A 22490-nucleotide genomic window follows, 5' to 3' on the forward strand; every position below is an offset into this window, starting at 1 on the left:
TGTCACAGAAATGAAAACAATATATAAACGTATGTGAACTACAACGTATGTTGTAACAAAGGAAATCAAGAGTTAAAACTTCCAGAACGGAACGCAATTTCAAACCCGTTAAAACATGTCGTTTCGACACCACAGAAAACCATGTGATTGTGAAACTGTTGCATTCATTTGTTGCAGTTTGTGTTGCAAATGGTTTGTTATCGTCATTTCCTTGGGAGTGATCACATTAACATTGATACGAACACCTATATCGGGCACGGAGGTATATCTCACTCACTTACCGTCCCCAAAATTAAGTGCGTCGATAAGAGATTCCTATTATGTGACATACGCACTGACATTAACACTGTGTAAGACACAACTGACGTGTTTTTCGGTGGAGGATTCCGTTGACTTCTCTCCTTGTCATCAAGAGTTTTGTGGTTCGCACTCGAAAACATCTTCCTTTCGCTGCCAATAGAGTAGTAGTGCAGAACCAAGTCATTACAGCTTCCTATACTGCAACCTGTTGTTCCAAACGGACGTTACACCACGACACAGACACAAATTTGAATGGAGCAGACAGCGAAATAAAAGAAAAAGAAATTGGCACAGCTCATCCGTACCGCGCTCCACCACTGTAGCCCTTTAACCACGGCACCATTTCTTTTACCGACTGCTCTACATTGTATTTCTTATTGTTGGACCTTTCACTGTTTCTATTTCGCTTTCTTTTTCACATTCCAGTAGATATGTTTTGATTGAGTTCTTTACGGTCTGTCCACTGGGCCATCTTACCACAAAATGTGAGAGGAGTGCGATAGGGAATTTCCCTTGTGAAAATATACGGTGATGCAACGTGTCTACGTAGCCGTAATATTGTTTACGGGACACTGTGTAGAGTTATAATTGAAAATCAGAAAACAGCGTCAAGTAACAGAATATCATCAAATTCAGATAAATTAAACTGTTTAAGCAGCACACACTACTTTCTGGCTGGGACTGACCGAATGCAAAATCCTAAAAATGTTACCCGTGCATCATAGGCGCTGCGCTTCGTGGCTGCTCATTTGTCGGCGCGGCGTTCGCGTTTGTTTGTCGCGAGTTTCAAAATCCTTAAACCTCCCTCGTGAATGAGAGTACTTATAAGTTAAAATTTTATCTAAACCTCTACAATGGTTCCTGAGTTTAACAGAAAAAAGATGTGATGGAGTTTAATTTATAAATGCAGCAGAACTCCTATAAGTCGAACCCCGTTGTTGAGGTTCTGTGTAATTCAAGTTGGTCGTAAGAAAGTTAAGATTTTAGGTAAAACTTGAGTAAAAACTCGTTTTTATACAAACATCAAAAGAACATTTGCATCAGCCCGGTTCCCAGAACTCCTGAAGATAGACGTTTACTGTGGATATTGTATCACAGACACAGTCCCTTTGACTGTTCAGAGACGTCACTAAACCCGACCAAAGATGAGCACCGCCTACTAGACTGAGGGGGTCCGACAGCCCATCAGTTCCAGTCATTCCACCAGGAAGGAGATACACGCCTCGTGTTGTCTGTAGTTCAACCATGCCTAGACGGTCAATACAGCGGTTCGATCGCGTCTGCATTGTCACTTTGTGCCAGGAAGGGCTCTCAACAAGGGAAGTGTCCAGGCGTCTCGGAGTGTACCACAGTGATGCTGTTCGGACTTGGAGGAGATTCAGAGAGACAGGAAAGGCACGAACTGTCGATGACATGCCTCGATCAGGCTGCCCAAGGGCTACTACTGCAGTGGATTACCGTTACCTACGGATTATGGCTCGGAGGAACGCCACCATGTTGTATAATGCTTTTCATCCAGCCACAGGAGTGCAGCAATGTGGATATTCCCTGCTGTTTTGGGGTGGCATTACGTGGGGCCGACGTACGCCGCTGGTGGTCAACGAAGGCGCCGTAACGGCTGTACGATACGGGAATGCCATTGTCCGATCGATAGTGCAACCACATCGGCAGCATATTGGCGACGCATTCGTCTTCATGGACGACACCTCGCGCCCTCATCGCACACATCTTGTGGATGACTTCTTTCAGGATAATTACATCGCTCGACTAGAGTGGCCAGCATGTTCTCCAGACATGGACCCAAACGAACATGCCTGGGATAGATTGAAAAGGGCTGTGTATGAACGACGTAACCTACCAACCTCTCTGAGGAATCTACACCGAATCGCCGTTGAGGAATGGGACAATCTGGACCATCAGCGCCTTGATGAACTTATGGATAGTATGCCATGACGAATACAGGAATGCATAAGTGCAAGAGGACGTGCTACTGGGTATTAGTGGTACCGGCGTGTACAGCAGTCTGGACCACCAGCCCTGAAGGTCTCACTGTATGGTGGTACAACATGCAATGTGTGGTTGTCATGAGGAATAAGGGCGGAAATGATGTTTACGTTGATCTCTGTTCCAATTCTCTGTACAGGTTCCAGAACTCTCGGAACCGACATGATGCAAACCTTTTTTTGATGTGTGTACGTTATCTGCGTGTTCGTTTTACGCACTTTCGAACTTGTTACATTTTGAACTTTATTACAAATTTTCCAAGTGCGATACAGGTGAAACTGTCCCAGTTAGGCTTTTCGTTCAAAATGCACAGAAATAACCATGGTCTCAGACTGTTAGTGGATTCCCATTACGGAACCACAGATATATTAACTTTCGAGGAGTGCTCTTGCTCTTTCTTTGTCGACCATTGACTAATTGGGAGGGCCTGACAATCAGTTACACAGTTCTCATTGTAACTCCTATTGCTGTGCGTATTCAGCAATAGTGGCCGTTAGAATGCGGTACGCCTAAGTAACAAAACGGAACGCATTTTACAACATTGGCTGACGATTGTTGTTTGCTCTGTAGTTGGTTGTCTAGTAAAAACTGTACGATAAAAGACGTAATTTACTGGATAACTGATTGATTCATGGTCTGAAATAAAGGAGGAGACACTAAATGTGTGCTCATATATGTACGGATAACGCAGGTATGTAATATACTACTCTTTCTTAAATTTTTTAATCATCATTGTGCTCATTAAACATTTATTCGCGGTTTACCCATTGATTTAGTGATTTTCCATATTATCTGAATTTTTTGTAATTCGGGCTAGCCTCAGCCCTAATTAGCTCGAATTACAGGACCTTTACTGCACATTGCCCCTCAAAATTGACAGAAACTCGAAACATTTTCGTAAACGCTAATGGGGCATGTTTTTGTACAGATTTATCGCAAACGCCCTCTGATTCTAAAAAATCTGCTTTTAAGTTGCGCAAGATGTCGCAAAAATTATTGCTTTGTTTGTTTTTACGATAATTACCACTGTGGTTCTTGTTTATAATTATTATATGTATAAAAATTGAATGTGTCCAAATCGACTTTGTTACTATGATTAAAAAGGCAATGTTTTTTCCTCATATACTTCACAATGAAAAATGGAAAACCCACCGCCATGAATTGTGTTGTTGGACAAAAAGAACATAATTTTTATTCTATAATGTAACTAATTTGTTAAAGATAATGTAGGTTTGGGAAACTTTCTGAATAACTGGTGGAATAACCAAAGAAAATGAAATAGAAGAAGAAAAAGTTCCACAGGAGGAATCGAACACGAGACCTCTGGCATAAGAATCCGAGCCCTAAACACCGAGGCCAGACGGCGGTTCCGCAGGTTACCTGCATTTTATACTCATACAGCACCTAAGAAACATCGGAGCAATTTTTCCCTTCCCGGGTAGTCCGTCCTAATATTTTACCCACGTGAGGTGTTAGGGGTCATCTTTCACCACACAAAATTGCGGACAAATCCCCGATCCCACGGTCGTGCCGTCTCCTTCTTAGCTGCTTCGGATCACGTTCGGATCTCGTGAAATGGTTTTAAACGGTCCCTAGTGGGTTTACCTGTACACGAGGGCAAACCCGAAAGTCACGCTGCGTGAGCACGTTCGATGGTGATGCAGCCAAACACTGTCCTTAGGGAAGGGTTGAGACTCCCCAGAGTGTCAGTGCTGTGATAGATTCTGAAGAACGGCTTCCTGTTGCTCATAGCACTGCGAACTGCCATTGCTGAAGGCGAAATGTGTGGGAATCAACGCCACAGGGAAAGTGGTGGTTACATTGACGCCCTTTGACCTAACACACTGCGGCCTTTTCGAGCCATTTCTTAGCGGCAACATGTCTGGAATGTTTATCTCGGTCGTTAATAAGAAAAGCACATGTTTTCAATTTTTCCTACCGAGGTGGTGACCTCAACGGCAGAGGCGTCAAGACAAGGGTAGAAATGTGGGTAGAACGGGTTGTGACGACCTTCCGATCATGTGACATGTCCACGGTGTCTTTGGGTGGAATTGTGGTGCAACATGGTGATAATGTGACATCATTAATCAACCCTACACATCACACGAAATTCCGAGGTCTGGCCTTTTTTCCCGCATTTGTTGATACCTGGCTGTTTTAAGTGTCGGCGAGCCAGAGGTTGTCGCCGCAAAGCACCGTGCTCTTGCACCATTACAGAGCAAGATTGTCCGTAAAGCCAAATTTCAGTCTTAACCCTCGCAATGGGTGAGAATTACGGGGTTTCGGAAAAGTGACCCTATAATTTTGTTTCTTAGTGTAGCTAGTGCGAATTATAGTAGCGCTAGTTTCGTAACTGTGTTAACATATTGCCATTTTTATGCAAAGCGTGTATAAATATATTATAAACAAGGTAGATGCGGCTTATGATGTCATGCATCGTGTGGATGATTTTGTGTATCATCAACATCGACAAGTGCAATGAATATGGATGATACGATACTCTATGGTATTCTGCGGTTTGAATTCACTCTATTTTTCTTTTTTAGCAGTTGCATTGATTTGATTTTTGTAAGTGATACTGACAATATTATACAAATATATAATGCATTGTTCAAACTACAACTTCTCCCGGATAATTATTTTGTTCAAATGGCACAAGAATTCCACCTGACGTAGTGTAATAATGTTGACTGTAAGCTGTGTTCATATCACTAAAATTACAGATCGTACATCAAAGCTTTTATAATTTTTGTCTTCGATGGACTTAATTATTCTTAGCAAATTGATCATGAAAGGGAACCTCAGAATGCCACGCGCACACAACACTGACGTATGGTACCAGAAATATTTTTCTCCGTGATTCGTGCCTAGTTTAATTTTGGCCACATACATCAGCAATGAAATCTTGTTCAACAATAAATACCATCAGCACTGTTCTTAGAAAATGCTGTCTGGTTCGATTAATTTTTTCTTTTATAAATAGAGTTTGGTACTACCGGTGCACATTTATTTCTTACACATCGGAATATTGAAAGTTTGCAGTTTCAAGTAATTTAAATTTGCCGCTGTAATAAAAGTTAAGATGGAGGCCAAGAAAAGACAGAGGATTTCTTTTTTAATTAAGATTTTCATTTTCCCAGTAAATAATTTAAATCATTTAAATTGATGCCACCAATAAAAAAATTATTAAATTGTTTTTAAAATTAGATTAACACAAACCCATGCTATTTTCAACTAGAAGTACAGACGAAGTTGCTATATAATCGCAACTAACAATGGCTGCGCTTCTTGTAGCTATGATAAAACAATTAATATAAAATTATAATTAAAACAGGAAGCGAATTTTCAATAATTAATCATAAATAGTTTTAACGCATTTGGCTCTATTTGTTTTTACCAGCAAATGAATATAAAAGTACAATAATTTTATATTAAATGTTTTTCATTTAACAGACCTCAAATCGATTCGCGTCTTGAATCGACGATGTACATCAGAAGAAGATGACAAAAGGGTACAAAACAAAAGAAAAGAATGATATAGATTAACAAAGAATGTGAGACAAATATTGTCTCTGTTTTACATAATTATCATCTTTTTGAGAATTAGCTACATAATTGAATGAATATTATCAACACGTTCATATTCCACTCGTAATAAAAGAAATATATATATCGTGGATGTTATAATGGGCGACACGTGATAGGTTTGTGATTCCCTACACCAGGCAGTTCAAGGTCATGGTAAGCTGGAGTTGCTATTTATAGATAGCATTTACATTTAACATATGTCTGAGACGCTCATTTCAAGTGTTTCCAGCTGTACTTTGTTCTCGTTGGCACACTTAATTTCCGCACATTTCTCTACAGCGCCCACAACTCTACCTGCCAAATCATTTGGACCCCTCACGGCAGTACCCGTAACGACAGATACTACAACTGATCCCACGACTGAAGCAGAAGCGGACGTAACGTCGAAAGGAGCCTACGCTTCGCAGCCAGCAGTAAGCGGCGTGGAGCCAAAGATGGGCGGGGCGTCCAATTATTCTCACATAGACCTTACCATAGAAATATGCCAGAACCTGCACATATTAGATATTCCACAGCCAACAAGACGTGTGATGGGTATCTTCTGCAGACTTCAATATCGTACAGGTAAGTGCTTTCTGTGTTGCGCGTTAACCGAAGAATGACGCCAAACATACAAGTCTCTGCAAAACCATAGTTTCTGTAGACAGAGCCAATTAATCTTAGAGTTATGTGTGTGTGTGGAGGTACGTCCCGTTACAAAATAACTGGTTCTAGATTAATGAAAGGAACATTTCAGTAATGGTTGTTGTCTCCTATGTTTTGGTCGCTACTGCAACCTTGTCTGAAACACTTGTACCATTCGACCAATCCTACGACATCAAGTGGCTTCAACATGACTCAAGTTGTGTGTTAAGCGACTCTTTATTTGGTGTGGAATCAAATCGAAAGGAACATTTAAGAAAATTCGAGAACTGATTACTTACTGGCTGACTAAAACGAAAGGCGTAATATCCTCTCTTTAGTTATAAGGGTACAGTTTCTTTTCTACATATTTACTTTATTTGGTGGTCAAGTGAAGGTGGAGAGAGTTACACCCAGAAATGTGGTGATCTGGAATTATGTATTCAATAATACATCATTAACATCTGACAATTAAACATCAAAATTTGGTTTGGAAATTATTATTATTCTCTTGTCAGAAAAATACATATAACGCAGTTTATACAATTGTTTACAGATAAACACTGTTTATATAACCTTTGACCTGAATTTGGCTACTTCCAGGTTTGCACTGCTAGAAACATTTGTGCAACTGGTTTAGCTGTCGTGGAGGGCATCAAGTTTACAATCCAGTAAATCGCTAGAATACGCTCATACTACAATGCCTAATCTCTATAACAGAGATTTTTAGTTAAATAGAAGTATCTGCATATTTCATTTTCGCGCCAGTCGTGTTTTATCCTGCTTTTTCACCAGCGTGGTGTACGTTAATATTCAGAGAAACTTGATTCTCATGCGTGTCTGCGAGAATTGTGAGAGATTAATTGTCTTTTCCTTCTTATCCTAACGATTGACTCCGCAAATAAAGGCAATTCCTATATCTTTACTGAGTCAGTGCGTTAGTGCGCCTGTTGCATGATGTGTAATATTACTCATTGATTTTGAGTTTTTTTTCAGTCTTGCAAAAGCATTATCGTTGAGGTGGTTGTTCTTGTTGTCTTCAGCCCTAAGACTGGTTTGATGCAGCTCTCCATGCCACTCTATCTTGTGCAACCTTCTTCATCTCCCAGTACATACTGCAACCTACATCCTTCTGAATCTGTTTAGGGTACTCATCTCTTGATCTCCCTCTACAATTTTTACCCTCCACGCTGCCATCCAATACTATATTTGTGATCTCTTGATGCCTCAGAATGTGCCGCACCTACTGATCCCGTCTCCTAAGCAAGTTTTGCCACAAATTCCTTCCCAGTCCTCTTCAGTACCTCCTCATTAGTTACGTGATCTACCCATCTAATCTTCAGCATTCTTCTGTAGCACCACATTTCGAAAGCTTCTATTCTCTTCTTCTCTAAACTATTTATCGTCCACGTTTCACTTCCATACATGGCTACACTCCATACAAATACTTTCAGAAACGACTTCCTGACACTTAAATCTATACTCGATGTTAACAAATTCCTCCTCTTCAGAAACGCTTTCTTTGCGATTGACAGTCTGCATTTTATATCTCTCTACTACGACCATCATCAGTTATTTTGCTCCCCAGATAGCAAAACACATTTACTACTTTACGCCTCTCATTTCCTAATCTAATTCCCGCAACATCACCCGATTTAATTCGACTACATTCCATTATCCTCGTTTTGCTTCTGTTGACGTTCATCTTAGATCCTCCTTTCAAGAGACTGTCCGCTCCGTTCAACTGCTCTTCCAAGTCCTTTGATGTCTCTGACAGAATTACAATGTCATCGGCGAACCTCAAAGTCTTTAATTCTTCTCCATGGATTTTAATTCCTACTCCAAATTTTTCTTTTGTTTCCATTACTGCATACTCAATATACAGATTGAATAACATCGGGGACAGATTACAACCCTGTCTCACTCCCTTCCCAACCACTGCTTCCCTTTCATGTTCCTCGACTCTTATACCTGCCATCTGGTATCTGTACAAATTGTAAGTAGCCTATCGCTCCCTGTATTTTACCCCTGCCACCTTCAGAATTAGAGTATTCCAGTCAACATTGTCGAAACCTTTCTCTAAGTTTACAAATGCTAGAAACGTAGGTTTGCCTTTCCTTAATATTTCTTCGAAGGTAAGTCGTAGGGTCAGTATTGCCTCCCGTGTTCCAATATTTCTACGGAATCCAAACTGAACTTCCCCGAGGTCGGCTTCTACCAGTTTTTCCATTAGTCTGTAAAGAATTCGTGTTAGTATTTTGAAGCCGTGGCTTAATAAACTTATAGTTCCTTAATTTTCCCATCTGTCAACACCTGCTTTGTTTGGGATTGGAATTATTATATTCTTCTTGAAGTCTGAGGGTGTTTCGTCTGTCTCATACATCTTGCTCAATAGATGGTAGAGGTTTGTTAGGCATGGCTCTCCCAAGGCTGTCAGTAGTTCTAATGGAATGTTGTGTACTACCGGGGCCTTGTTTCGACTTAGGCCTTTCAGTGCTGTGTCAAGCTCTTCACGCAGTATCATATTTCCCATTTCATCTTCATCTCCATCCTCTTCCATTTCCAATAATATTGTCCTCAATAACATCGCCCTTGTATAGATCCTCTATATACTCCTTCCACCTTTCTGCTTTTCGTTCTTTGCTTAGAACTGGGTTTCCATCTGACCTCTTGATAATCATGCAAGTGCAAGTGGTTCTCTTTTCTTCAAGGGTCTCTTTAATTTTCTTGTTGGCAGTATCTATTTTACTCCTAGTCTTCTAGCCATCCCTTCTTAGCTATTTTGCATTTCCTGTCGATCTCATTTATGAGACGATTGTATTCCTTTTTGCCTGCTTCATTTAATGCATTTTTATATTTTCGCCTTTCATCAATCAAATTCAATATCTCTTCTGTTACCCAAGGATTTCTAGTAGTCCTCGACTTTTTACCTACTTGATCCTCTGCTACCTTCACTATTTCATCTCTCAAAGCTACCCATTCTTCTTCTACTGTACTTGTTTCCCCTGCATTTGTCAATCGTTCCCTAATGCTCTCCCTGAAGCTCTCTACAATCTCAGGTTCTTTCAGTTTATCCAGGTGCCATCTCCTCAAATTCCCACTTTTTTGCAGTTTCTTCAGTTTTAATCTACAGTTCATAACCAATAGATTGTGGTCAGAGTCCACATCTATCCCTGGAAATGTCTTACAGTTTAAAACCTGATTCCTGAATCTCTGTCTTACCATTATATAACCTACCTGAGACCTTCCAGTATCTCCTGGCTTCTTCCGTGTATACATCCTTCTTCTATGATTCTTCAACCAAGTGTTATCTATGATTAAATTATGCTCTGCGCAAAATTCTACCAGGCGGCTTCCTGTTTCATTCCTTAATCCCATTCCATACTCACCTACTACGTTTCCTTCTCTTCCTTTTCCTACTGTCGAGTTCCAGTCACCCATGACAATTGAATTTTCGTCTCCATTCACTATCTGAATAATTTCTTTTATCGCATCATACATTTCATCAATCTCTTCGTCATCTGCGGAGGTAGGTGGCATACGAACTTGTACTACAGTAGTAGGCGTGGGATTCGTATATATCTTGGCCACAATAACGCGTTCACTATTCTGTTTGTAGTTGCTTACCCGCATTCCTATTTTCCTATTCATTAATAAACCTACTCCTGCATTACCCCTATTTTATTTTGTGTTTATAACCCTGTAGTAACCTGACCAGAAGTCTTGTTCCTCCTGCCACCGAACTTCACTAATTCCCACTATATCTAACATTAACCTATTCATTTCCCTTTTTTAATTTTCTAACCTACCTGCCCGATTAAGGGATCTGACATTCCACGCTCCAATCCGTAGAACGTCAGTTTTCTTTCTCCTGATAACAACGTCCTCGCCCGGAGATGCGAATGGGGGACTATTTTACCTCCGGAATATTTTACGCAAAAGGACGCCATCATCATTTAACCATACAGTAAAGCTGTACGGCTGTAGTTTCCCCTTGCTTTCAGTCGTTCGCAGTACTAGCACAGCAAGGCCGTTTTGGTTAGTGTAACAAGGTCACACCAGTCAATCATCCAGACTGTTGGTCCTGCAGCTACTGAAAAGGCTGCTGCCCCTCTTCAGGAACCACAAGTTTGTCTGGCCTCTCAACAGATACCCCTCCGTTGTGGTTGCACCTACGGTACGGCTATCTGTATCGCTGAGACACGCAAGCCTCCCAACCAACGGGAAGGTCCCTGGTTCATGGGGAAGTTAGTAAAGTTACAGTGTCATAATAAGTAAAGAGTTACACTGTGGTTCCTTTTTAAGTGTTTAGGATAGTAGTCACAATTATTGGTACTGAAAAAAGGCAATGTGTAGTGAAATGTAAGGAATCGAAATAATAATTCTTTGCGCTGAATTCAGACAGCAAAGTCTGTAAAATTCTGTTGTGTTTCACGTCGTTCGTAGGCGTCTCTTCTTTCGATTCTACAGTATTAGATGCAAACAAATTCTTGTACAAAGGCAGTTGTTCATTCAGTTTCCACTCTAATGCAAAATTCTTTCTCTAGCAAATGCTTAAAGTCAAGAAACTCGTCTAAGTTCTAGGGCACGCGAGATGACACAACCCGCGAGATGACACAACTTGCGTAGCATCCATATTCATCAAACGTTTATCTTTCTTCAGCACCGACGTTCCAGAACTGCAATCTTTGATAATCTGGTTATCCTACCACTGTCACATTTCCTTCAGTAGTATTGCAGGAAACGAAGCGGTTAGTTGAATAAAATCTGTAATGACAGCCACTTAGTTTCTTCCCCATTACATTTGCAATCTTCTTCCAAACTCTTAAATGTGCAGTTCACAGCCAAGTAAGAAAGTTGAGCATGCAATGCAAAAATATCTTCATATTCTTTCGGGCCAGAAATAATTAGTCGAGCGCTAGTGTCTTCTATTAGCGCGAATACTCTTTTCGATGGCAGAAAGGAGTGCCGCGGGTCATCAGTTCAATATACTTCACATTTGGGAGACTAAGTTGTGACGGAAAAATAGCAGAACATCATTACGACTGTGAAGTTTCTACTGGGTCCTCCGAAGCCATCCATGTAAAGTCACGAAGTTCAGTAGCTAGACAACTCATTATTACATCAGAGAAGATAGTTTGCCAAGATCGATAATACTAAACGTTTTTCTTGATAGCCAATTTCGGTAATCAGTGTTACCATCCTCAGATAACTGAAACAAGTTATCGAGAATAAATATTATTATTGGGATATTGCCAAAGAAGTTTATCTTTAATGCACTATCACGGATCGTCCCTTGCGGCTCAAAATGAGTAAACTGAAGGAAATCGTACTTTGACTGTCTATCAAATATTGCTGAGGATATCTCATTTGATCAGTTTTTGTACTCATGTCCCGTTCTAATGTATGTGAAAACGTTTTCTGTTGTCAGCTTTGTCTGTGAAAGAGCCATCACATCTGTAAAATTGCAGGTGTACATTTGTCGTCTGTAGTAGACGATTTGATCTGGTGTTTAAGAATAACCAGACTTCAGGTTTTGACTTGTGCATTGCAATCTACATCATTACTTAATTCTCAGGTGACTTATCCTTAGGCAAGTATATGTAATAATAAATAGTATTGTCTATATTTCGTCCTGCATAGTCACTGCACCTTGAAGCCTGTTCCTGCAGCTCGATAACGAAGGATCTTAAAAACAGAGTAAGGGGGGGGGGGGGGTTAAGATCATCGACTCAGGTACTCAGAACTCTAATATTGTTATTTTTGTTGTGTACAGAAAATAAAGCGGTCATGGCCATGGAAGGTACATCAAACACGACGCAGCCTTCGGATCTCAAGGCTCAGCATAGGAGATTTTTCAAACTTAGAGTTTGTCCTCATCTGGAACAAGCAAAGGAACTAAAATTTTTATCAAGCAACTTGCCGCGTTACTGCAAAGATTTAGCGAATGAGGGTAAGTACATTGAGCTAAAAGTTAAACACTTCGATACCAGTGATGTGTACCATTTATTTCTCATCCAAACAGGAATACCTTAGGTAAATTGATTCTATTGAAAACTGACACAGACTACTTAAACAAATCGTAGTAATGCTTTATGCATCCTTATTGATTAGGAGTGCTGTCATGCTGAAAGTGCCCATAAAATAAAGATCTTTATGAGACACTATCTGGGAATAATAGATGGATTACTGCTAAAAAAAAAATGGTTCAAATGGCTCTGAGCAATATGGGAACTAACTTCTTAGGTCATCAGTCCCCTAGAACTTAGAACTACTTAAACCTAACTAACCTAAGGACATCACAAACATCCATGCCCGAGGCAGTATTCGAACCTGCGACCGTAGCGGTCGCGCGGTTCCAGACTGAAGCGCATATAACAGCTCGGCCACTCCGGCCGGCTGAATGCTCACGGATGAGTCGAAATGTGACACTTACACAGACTGACAGGTAAATGATAGTATTCAATGGAGATATGAGGTCTCCCTTCGAAAGTTATCAGTAGGGAAACGATCTTGTCTTCCTAGGACTGTTATGTAAAGAAGGAATCCGATTTGAATTGAGATTAATGTGCGCATATCTGTGACGTGGTTTACCTCTGCTCAAGATGTCAAAGTGTTCGAACCGTGCGGGGTACGACCGATATTTCAGCATGGATGAAAAAATGTTGGAAGTATTCGACTGGTGGGGGGGGGGACAGGCAAAGTCCACAGGCTATAGGGCAGCCACAGCAACTTGTGTAATGGCACCTTGCCACACGGTGTTTAGCTTTTGCATACGAACAATTAAATTAGAGACGTAACTGCTTCTACTACCTTTAAGTAAGTATAATGCAAAACTTAAGGACAGAATAGGTTAACCACTCAGTGGGAATGGATAGAATTGTGGGATCTCGTTTTCATAGGAAAAGTGTTCTCTGAAGTCTTTACGTCAAATGGCGTGAGGTCGGCGTGACTATAGCGACAAATTTGGCTGGCCTTGTGACACGAAGCAATTTAAGTGTCGGGAAAAGACGATGTATGTTAATCAACGAGCGTTACGGTGCAGTGTGGTGGAGTGTTTCTTTACGTCGTGGCCCGGAGATAGCATCTGGATACCCTTAGGGGGGAAGAATCATGGGGAAACTGGAGGACGGACAAATTGTGATTAGCCCAGGAATTTGCTGTTGCTGACAGCAGTGTTTCACATGCATTGGGAGCATTCCTGACTACAGTCACTGCTGCTCGAAGGATAGCAGGTTTAGAGCACGGTCAGCTCAGTAGCAGATACCCGCTGCACTGTGCAACAGACAAGAAGAGACGTGTGTCAAATAGTGGGTACACTGGCAACCACATTTAACGCGACTGACAGGCACAGGTCTCATGATCGGTAGTGACGGGCGAGCGGACCACTTCGCTGTGTTCTGCAGATGACTGCACATCGGCGTCAGCGTTCGTGGCAGTGTGAATATATAAGAACTGGACTGACGAGGTCTCGGGTGGCGGGATATTCTTGTGTGAGATCAGATTCAGTTTTACTAATGATTGTCGACGTACCCTCAGACGGCGAGAGGTCAGATAACGTAATGCAACCAGGAACATTGCCGAACATGATCGTTTTTATGATCGAGGATACATTTTGTGAGGAATGAAAATGTTGCATGGAAGTACTAACCTCCAAATCTTTGGACATTGTACCTTCACCGATCAATGTGAACTGCACTTCTTTCGGATGTATGTCCCATGAAAACTATATCCTGCCCCATTTGACGAACACGGGATCATCGTAAATCGCAGTGGCTTCCATGTAGCTACTGCCTTTGAAGAAAAGAATAATTCGTTTTCGTCTTATTGCGTATTCCCTTTAGTTACCTAAATTGCGAAAGAGTTAAGTGATAACAAGCGAAAAGTATTGGTTATTATGAAAGTGTGGCAGAAAACAAAGACTACGTACAACTAAAATGTCTCGTGTAGACTAAATTCTCTACAGAAAATTTCACGGATACTGAAGGAATTTTTCACTCCAGAGAAACAGGTGTTTAGTAGATATATGAAAATGTGAAAAACTTTCAAGTTCATACAAATTGCGCTCATACCCTGATTAGGAGGTTATTAGACTGTATTGCAGGGTAAGTAAACGAAAGACTGCCATATATTGATCAAAAAATGACTTAGTAAATGCAATAGGTCTACTAAAGAGACGGCTTACATTAGGCTTGTCCGACCTGTTCTAGGTTACTTCAGTGTGGCGTGTGGTCAACATCGGATAGGAATGAAGGGGACATCGAAAAAGTCCAGAGAAGGTCAGTTCCTTTTGTGTTATTGCGAAGTAGGGGAGATAGTACCACGTATATAACACACGAATTGGGCCGGCAATCATTAAAGCAAAGGCGATTCACGTTGCGGCCTCATCTTTCCCATACAGTTTCAATCATCAGCTTTCTCCTCAGAGTGTGAAAATATTTTGTTACCACCTACCTTCATGCGAAGAAATGATGATCATAATTAAATAAGAGAAATCAGCCCTGTGACGTAAACGTTTAACTATTCGTTTTTCCCGCGATCAGTTCGAGGATAGAATGATAGGGAAATAGCTTGAATGTGGTTCGATGAACAATCTGCCAGGCACATAATTGTGAACTGCAGAGTAATCATGTAGATGCAGATGAATCTTTCTACGAAGAACCAAAGAGCCTCACAAATGACAGCAAATAAAACGCAGTAATTTAATACAAATGTACGACAACAACTAAAGTACAGATTCTTTAGTAGGACACATACTTTACTCTTAATGCCCTGTCACCCACAGATCAGTGTTTTTATACTTTACGTAACTGAAGATTACTCTACCAGTTATGAGAATAGTGTTGTGACATGGAAATTCGATATCTTCAGAAGTTAAAAATGGAAGATCCTGCATTCAGGCACACAAATTTGGAAATTTGCGGGTCCAAATTTATGGGACCAAACTGCTGAGGTCATCGGTCCCTAGGTTTACACACTAATCTATCTTAATCTAACTTACTCTAAGGACAACACACACACCCATGGACGCGGGAGGACTCGAACCTCCGACGGAGGAATGTCGTAACTAAACTGGAATCAAAGTCTGTACTATAGCTAGAGGGCCTCCGCCCAGGTTTTAGAGCTTTTCTACGAACCATACCGTGTTTGGCACCGCACCCATATCACATGCGTGGGATGCCTAAAAGAGACAACAGCAGAGAGGCGAAATTCTTTGTCAAACCGACTCGTTTCCTACAGCAAAAATTGTGCCTCCCCGCTACATTTCGTCACTCTCTCTCTCTCTCTCTCTCTCTCTCTCTCTCTCTATCACACACACACACAGACACACACACACACACACACACACACACACAAAGACACACATAGTCTTTCATAACTGCTACAAGTTAAGAATATTTTCAGTCATCTTTAAGGAAAAGACAGTATTCAAGACATAAAACGAAATGATGGTTTTTAACATCGGAAGTAGTGGGAATGACAATGGTTTCCGAAGTTGAAGATTTCCGAGATAACACAGAATTTATTTACTTCTTTTATTCGATGATACTTGACAATCAGAAGCGATCATATTAATAAATGTTTTCCTGTACGTGATGGTGGTACAATGAGAGTCCGTTGGCACGAAAATACACCCAAAAGCCTCTCTGTACACTAATCAGAGATAGTGTACCGACAGTCTGACTTGTGAATGTATGTTAGTGCCAGTGGCCCATTGTTCCCATGTAAGCAATGTATTATAACATTGATTTATAACGATGTATGTGAAGGACGTTAACATTGTTAATACTTCACGTAATCTACCCCATTTTACGAAGTACAGAGCTTCCCACTCGAGTGATGTTACTGTATTTCTACAGTGACGTGGTCTGTTTTTGACGACAACATGTAAACGTGCAGGAGGAGGTTGAAATATGACATGTGCTGAAGCAAAATGTAAGTGATGTTCTCGTGTTCTAACATAGGATAGAGGGAACACAGGGGGTTTGAGGTCAGACTGCAGCTTCTGAGTGGTGAAGAGCAAATGCAGAAAGACGAATTCCAGTAAAGGCAGGCTGAAATTCGTCTATTTCAGTAGAAATGCTTTAACCTATTGACATGTACCGTTAAAAATTTGTTTTTCTGTAAACCAATGACAACATTGGGGCTCTTTCTCCTTCTACGCCGCGCGATTAGCCGAGCGGTCTGAGGCGCTGCAGTCGTGGACTGCGCGGCTGGTTCCGGCGGAGGTTCGAGTCCTCCATCGGCCATGGGTGTGTGTGTTTGTCCTTAGGATAATTTAGGTTAAATAGTGAGTAAGCTTAGGGACTGATGACCTTAGCAGTTAAGTCTCATAAGATTTCATACACATTTGAACATTTCTCCTTCTACAGTGTGCGGGCCACGCCGCTGCGTGCCGAGATTGTAGCTTCCGCCCTTCCTAACCCTTTGATTGTACAATAAGATTTGATGATTTGTTCTAAAATCTTTCGGATTTTGGTATCTATCATAGCACTGCTTGTCCTTCTTCTTACACTGTTTCTTATAATCTCTGGCATATTGGTACATCTATCTCATTTTCTCTTTCAATTTGAGTACATGATCATTGTAATTGGAAGTAACACCAACGGAAATTCTATGCAAAATACCTGGTATGTTACATTCCATACCGAGAAATAACTCATGTGGGCTATAGTACGTAGCTCTACAGGTCGTTGCATTGTACAGGAATACCGCAAAGGGAGCCACTCGAACCAATTTGATTGAGCCCGTTGATACAGAGTCTCAAGAATTCTGTTATAGTTCGGTTTAGTGATTCCAAGGCTACCTTTGACTGGAAATGGCAACAAGAGTGATAAGAAACTTCTTGGCAGATTAAAACTGTGTGCCCGACCGAGACTCGAACTCGGGACCTTTGCCTTTCGCGGGCAAGTGCTCTACCAACTGAGCTACCGAAGCACGACTCACGCCCGGTACTCACAGCTTTACTTCTGCCAGTACCTCGTCTCCTACCTTCCAAACTTTACAGAAGCTCTCCTGCGAACCTTGCAGAACTAACACTCCTGAAAGAAAGGATATTGCGGAGACATGGCTTAGCCACAGCCTGGGGGATGTTTCCAGAATGAGATTTTCACTCTGCAGCGGAGTGTGCGCTGATATGAAACTTCCTGGCAGATTAAAACTGTGTGCCCGACCGAGACTCGAACTCGGGACCTTTGCCTTTCGCGGGCAAGTGCTCTACCAACTGAGCTACCGAAGCACGACTCACGCCCGGTACTCACAGCTTTACTTCTGCCAGTACCTCGTCTCCTACCTTGCAAACTTTACAGAAGCTCTCCTGCGAACCTTGCAGAACTAGCACTCCTGAAAGAAAGGATATTGCGGAGACATGGCTTAGCCACAGCCTGGGGGATGTTTCCAGAATGAGATTTTCACTCTGCAGCGGAGTGTGCGCTGATATGAAACTTCCTGGCAGATTAAAACTGTGTGCCCGACCGAGACTCGAACTCGGGACCTTTGCCTTTCGCGGGCAAGTGCTCTACCAACTGAGCTACCGAAGCACGACTCACGCCCGGTACTCACAGCTTTACTTCTGCCAGTACCTCGTCTCCTACCTTCCAAACTTTACAGAAGCTCTCCTGCGAACCTTGCAGAACTAACACTCCTGAAAGAAAGGATATTGCGGAGACATGGCTTAGCCACAGCCTGGGGGATGTTTCCAGAATGAGATTTTCACTCTGCAGCGGAGTGTGCGCTGATATGAAACTTCCTGGCAGATTAAAACTGTGTGCCCGACCGAGACTCGAACTCGGGACCTTTGCCTTTCGCGGGCAAGTGCTCTACCAACTGAGCTACCGAAGCACGACTCACGCCCGGTACTCACAGCTTTACTTCTGCCAGTACCTCGTCTCCTACCTTGCAAACTTTACAGAAGCTCTCCTGCGAACCTTGCAGAACTAGCACTCCTGAAAGAAAGGATATTGCGGAGACATGGCTTAGCCACAGCCTGGGGGATGTTTCCAGAATGAGATTTTCACTCTGCAGCGGAGTGTGCGCTGATATGAAACTTCCTGGCAGATTAAAACTGTGTGCCCGACCGAGACTCGAACTCGGGACCTTTGCCTTTCGCGGGCAAGTGCTCTACCAACTGAGCTACCGAAGCACGACTCACGCCCGGTACTCACAGCTTTACTTCTGCCAGTACCTCGTCTCCTACCTTCCAAACTTTACAGAAGCTCTCCTGCTGTAAAGTTTGGAAGGTAGGAGACGAGGTACTGGCAGAAGTAAAGCTGTGAGTACCGGGCGTGAGTCGTGCTTCGGTAGCTCAGTTGGTAGAGCACTTGCCCGCGAAAGGCAAAGGTCCCGAGTTCGAGTCTCGGTCGGGCACACAGTTTTAATCTGCCAGGCAGTTTCATATCAGCGCACACTCCGCTGCAGAGTGAAAATCTCATTCAAGAGTGATAAGAGTCTTCATGCTCTCTGTAATGTGTCGCCGGCCAGGGTGGCCGTGCGGTTCTAGGAGCTACAGTCTGGAACCACGCGACTGCTACGGTCGCAGGTTCGAATCCTGCCTCGGGCATGGATGTGTGTGATGTCCTTAGGTCAGTTAGGTTTAAGTAGTTCTAAGTTCTAGGGGACTGATGACCTCAGAAGTTAAGTCCCACAGTGCTCAGAGCCATTTGTACCATTTATTGTAGTGTGTCACTCAAAAACCCTGCTGCCGGCCGTGGTGGCCGAGAGGTTCCAGGCGCTATAGTTTGGAACCACGCGACCGCGACGGTCGCAAGTTCGAATCCTGCCTCGGGCATAGATGTGTGTGATGTCCTTAGGTTAGTTAGCTTTAAGTAGTTCTAAGTTCTAGGGGACTGATGACCTCAGAAGTTAAGTCCCATAGTGCTCAGAGTCATTTTAACCATTTTTTGAAAAAACTGCTACCATTTACACTGAGAATTACGGAGGGTATCCGAAATCTCAGAATTATTCTTTCCATCAGGACAGGAGATACTGTATTTGTATTCTCCTTTTCTATCAGTTCTAATGCAAAGAAGTTTCTTAGAGCATCCTGGAATGAGAGTATACATCCTTTTTTTGTGTACATAGTTCCGCGTAGTCAGCATGTACACAACTTTCCCACTAGAGCGCGCCCCACTAAGCAGGCGCAGCGCTCGTCCGTCACTACGAGATGGAGCTGCCATAGAGACAGACCAAATTCTGCTTCTGCCGATCCGCGTATTAATATGTAACGCAGCCAATGAAATTGCTGCTAACGTAAAACCTTTTCTCCTCGCGGATAACACTCGTGCAGTGATACATGAACGCACGAGATATTTATTATAACGTGTGTACAGACCTCCGATTGGTCAGTCTGCATTTGTCTGCACCAGTCTGTACCAGTCTGCATTAGTCTGTACCAGTTGGTACGACATCTGCATTTGTCTGTACCAGTCTCTAGTCAGGTTTCAGTCTGCGCCTAATAAGATTGCCATATTCCTGTACATAGCCATGAAGATAAATGTATAGACACTTTTGTCAAGTAACAGAGATATATGTGAGAATAAGATTAACATACCAGTACCAAAGGAACTTCAGATTGTCAATTGTAAATAGCATCCAGAACCAATTTAAGTAATGTTTATGCTTGTTATTATTTTAATAAACGTGTGTGAAAATTAATCAAGTTCTGTTTAAAGTTGGTCACCATCAATCTGCTACTCTAAGCGTGGAAGTGGCATTTCTATCGTCTGACCTAACGGCAGAAAATAAACACCCCACGATAAGACCACGAGAAATATTGCTGACACTCGCCTACTTCGTTAGAGCGACAAGTCAAATAACCTGATGGTGTGTGTACTGAAGGTATTGCAGTACGCACACCACACTGTTATACCTGTCTGTTTTCGTTAGTAGACCGACGATGAAAGTATCATACCTATCAAGCACTCCTTCTGGTCGTGGTGGTATCACCAACAGGATTTTTGTCTTATTTTGCGTTACTTTGTTAGACTTACAACCAGGAAGTTTTCTGATGTAGTCTTTAATATCCCTCTCGATCTTCATACTTGACCGTTTCTGTTTACTAATTATTAGGATCCCTTGATTACCACATGTGGGTGCATCATGGAATTCCCGCATAATTTCTGGCTTTTCTTTGTCAGTTATCTCCTGCTATTCGTCTTGCACTTCTTCACTTTCATTTGCCAGTGTTTCAGTATCAACTGATTATGCTTCCCTAACTCTCGGCAATGCATCTGCTATAAAGTTTTTCTCGATTCCTTTTATTATTACAATTTCTTAGTCATACTCCTCTCATTTCAATGTGAACTTCATTAAGCGCAAGGACGTATCTCCTACATTACTAATTCACTACCGACCATCCACAGGGCTCCCTTGGAGTAATCAATAATAAGTAAACTGGCGTAGGGAATATCTAGTTCCAGTCCTACTAGGTGAATCTCATGGTTCATTGTTGATTTCTGATCTATTCCAGGATCTGAATCTGCCATCTCATATATACAGGGTAGTCCATTGATAGTGACCGGGCCAAATATCTGAAGAAAAAACTAAAAGGAACGAAACTCGTCTATTAGCCCGCATCTCGTGGTCGTGCGGCAGCGTTCTCGCTTCCCACGCCCGGGTTCCCGGGTTCGATTCCCGGCGGGGTCTGGGATTTTCTCTGCCTCGTGATGGCTGGGTGTTGTGTGCTGTCCCTAGGTTAGTTAGGTTTAAGTAGTTCTAAGTTCTAGGGGACTGATGACAATAGATGTTAAGTCCCATAGTGCTCAGAGCCATTTGAACCATTCAGTGTGTGAAACTCGTCTAGCTTGAAGGGGGAAACCACATGGCGCTATGGTTGGCCTGCCAGATGGCGCTGCCATAGGTCAAACGGATATCAACTGCGTTTTTTTAAATAGGAAACCCCATTTTTACTACATATTCGTGTAGTACGTAAAGAAATACGAATGTTTTAGTTGGACCAACTTTTTCTCTTTGTAACAGATGGCGCTGTAATAGTTACGAACGTATAAGTACGTGGTATCACGTAACATTACGCCAGTGCTGACGGTATTTGCTTCGTGATACACTACCCGTGTTAAAATGACCGTTTACCAGTTGCGGAAAAGGTCTATGTCGTGTTGATGTATGGCTATTGTGATCAAAATGCCCAACAGGCGTGTGCTATGTATGCTGCTCGGTATCCTGGACGACATCATCCAAGTATCGGGACCGTGCAATGTATGCTGATTTCCTACGTAACGTTCTACCGATGTTGCTACAAGATGTTTCACTGCATGACAGAATGGCGATGTACTTCCAACATGATGGATGTCCGGCACATAGGTCGCTAGCGGTTGACGCGGTATTGAATAGCATAGTTCATGACAGGTGGATTGGTCGTCGATGCACAATATCATGGCCCGCACGGTCACCGGATTTCTTTCTGTAGGGAAAGTTGAAGGATATTTGGTATCGTGATCCACCTGAAACGCCTGACAACATACGTCAGCGCATTGTCAATGCATGTGCGAACATTACGGAAGGCGAACTACTCGCTGTTGAGAGGAGTGTCACACGTATTGGGAAATGCATTGAGATTGACGGACATCATTTTGAGCATTTATTGCATTAATGTGGTATTTACTGGTTATCACGCTGTAACAGCATGCGTTCTCAGAAATGATAGGTTCACAAGGGTACATGTATCACATTGGAACAACCGAAATATAATGTTCAAACGTACCTACACACTGTATTTTAATTTAGAAAACCTACCTGTTACCAACTGTTCGTCTAAAATTGTGAGCCATATGTTTGTGACTATTACAGCGCCATTTATCACAAAGCGAAAAATGTGGTCCAACTGAAACATTCATATTTCTTTACGAACTACACGAAGATATAATAAAAATGTGGTTTCCTATTCAAAAAAACGCAGTTGATATCCGTTTGACGTATGGCAGCTCCTTCTAGTGGACCAAGCATAGCGCCATCTGGTTTTC

At 42.1% G+C, this 22490-nt stretch overlaps 1 protein-coding gene across 14 annotated transcripts in view; it reads left to right on the forward strand.

The window, feature by feature from the left end:
- Nucleotides 1-22490, forward strand: part of LOC126475417 (uncharacterized) — a 164070-nt gene that overhangs the window by 32773 nt on the left and 108807 nt on the right. For 13 of the 14 annotated variants that reach the window (XR_007586726.1, XR_007586728.1, XR_007586727.1 and 10 more), the window contains 2 exons: nucleotides 6172-6456; nucleotides 12290-12466. Coding sequence is in view for 11 of the 14 variants with exons in the window: in XM_050103257.1 (XP_049959214.1) it covers nucleotides 6172-6456; nucleotides 12290-12466 (462 nt within the window). In the remaining 3 variants the exon portion in view is untranslated. The remainder of the gene's footprint in view (nucleotides 1-6171; nucleotides 6457-12289; nucleotides 12467-22490) is intronic. The other variant, XM_050103264.1, reaches the window with a different exon arrangement.

Source organism: Schistocerca serialis, chromosome 4 (genome assembly GCF_023864345.2).
Source record: "Schistocerca serialis cubense isolate TAMUIC-IGC-003099 chromosome 4, iqSchSeri2.2, whole genome shotgun sequence".
Taxonomy (NCBI): Eukaryota; Metazoa; Arthropoda; class Insecta; order Orthoptera; family Acrididae; genus Schistocerca; species Schistocerca serialis.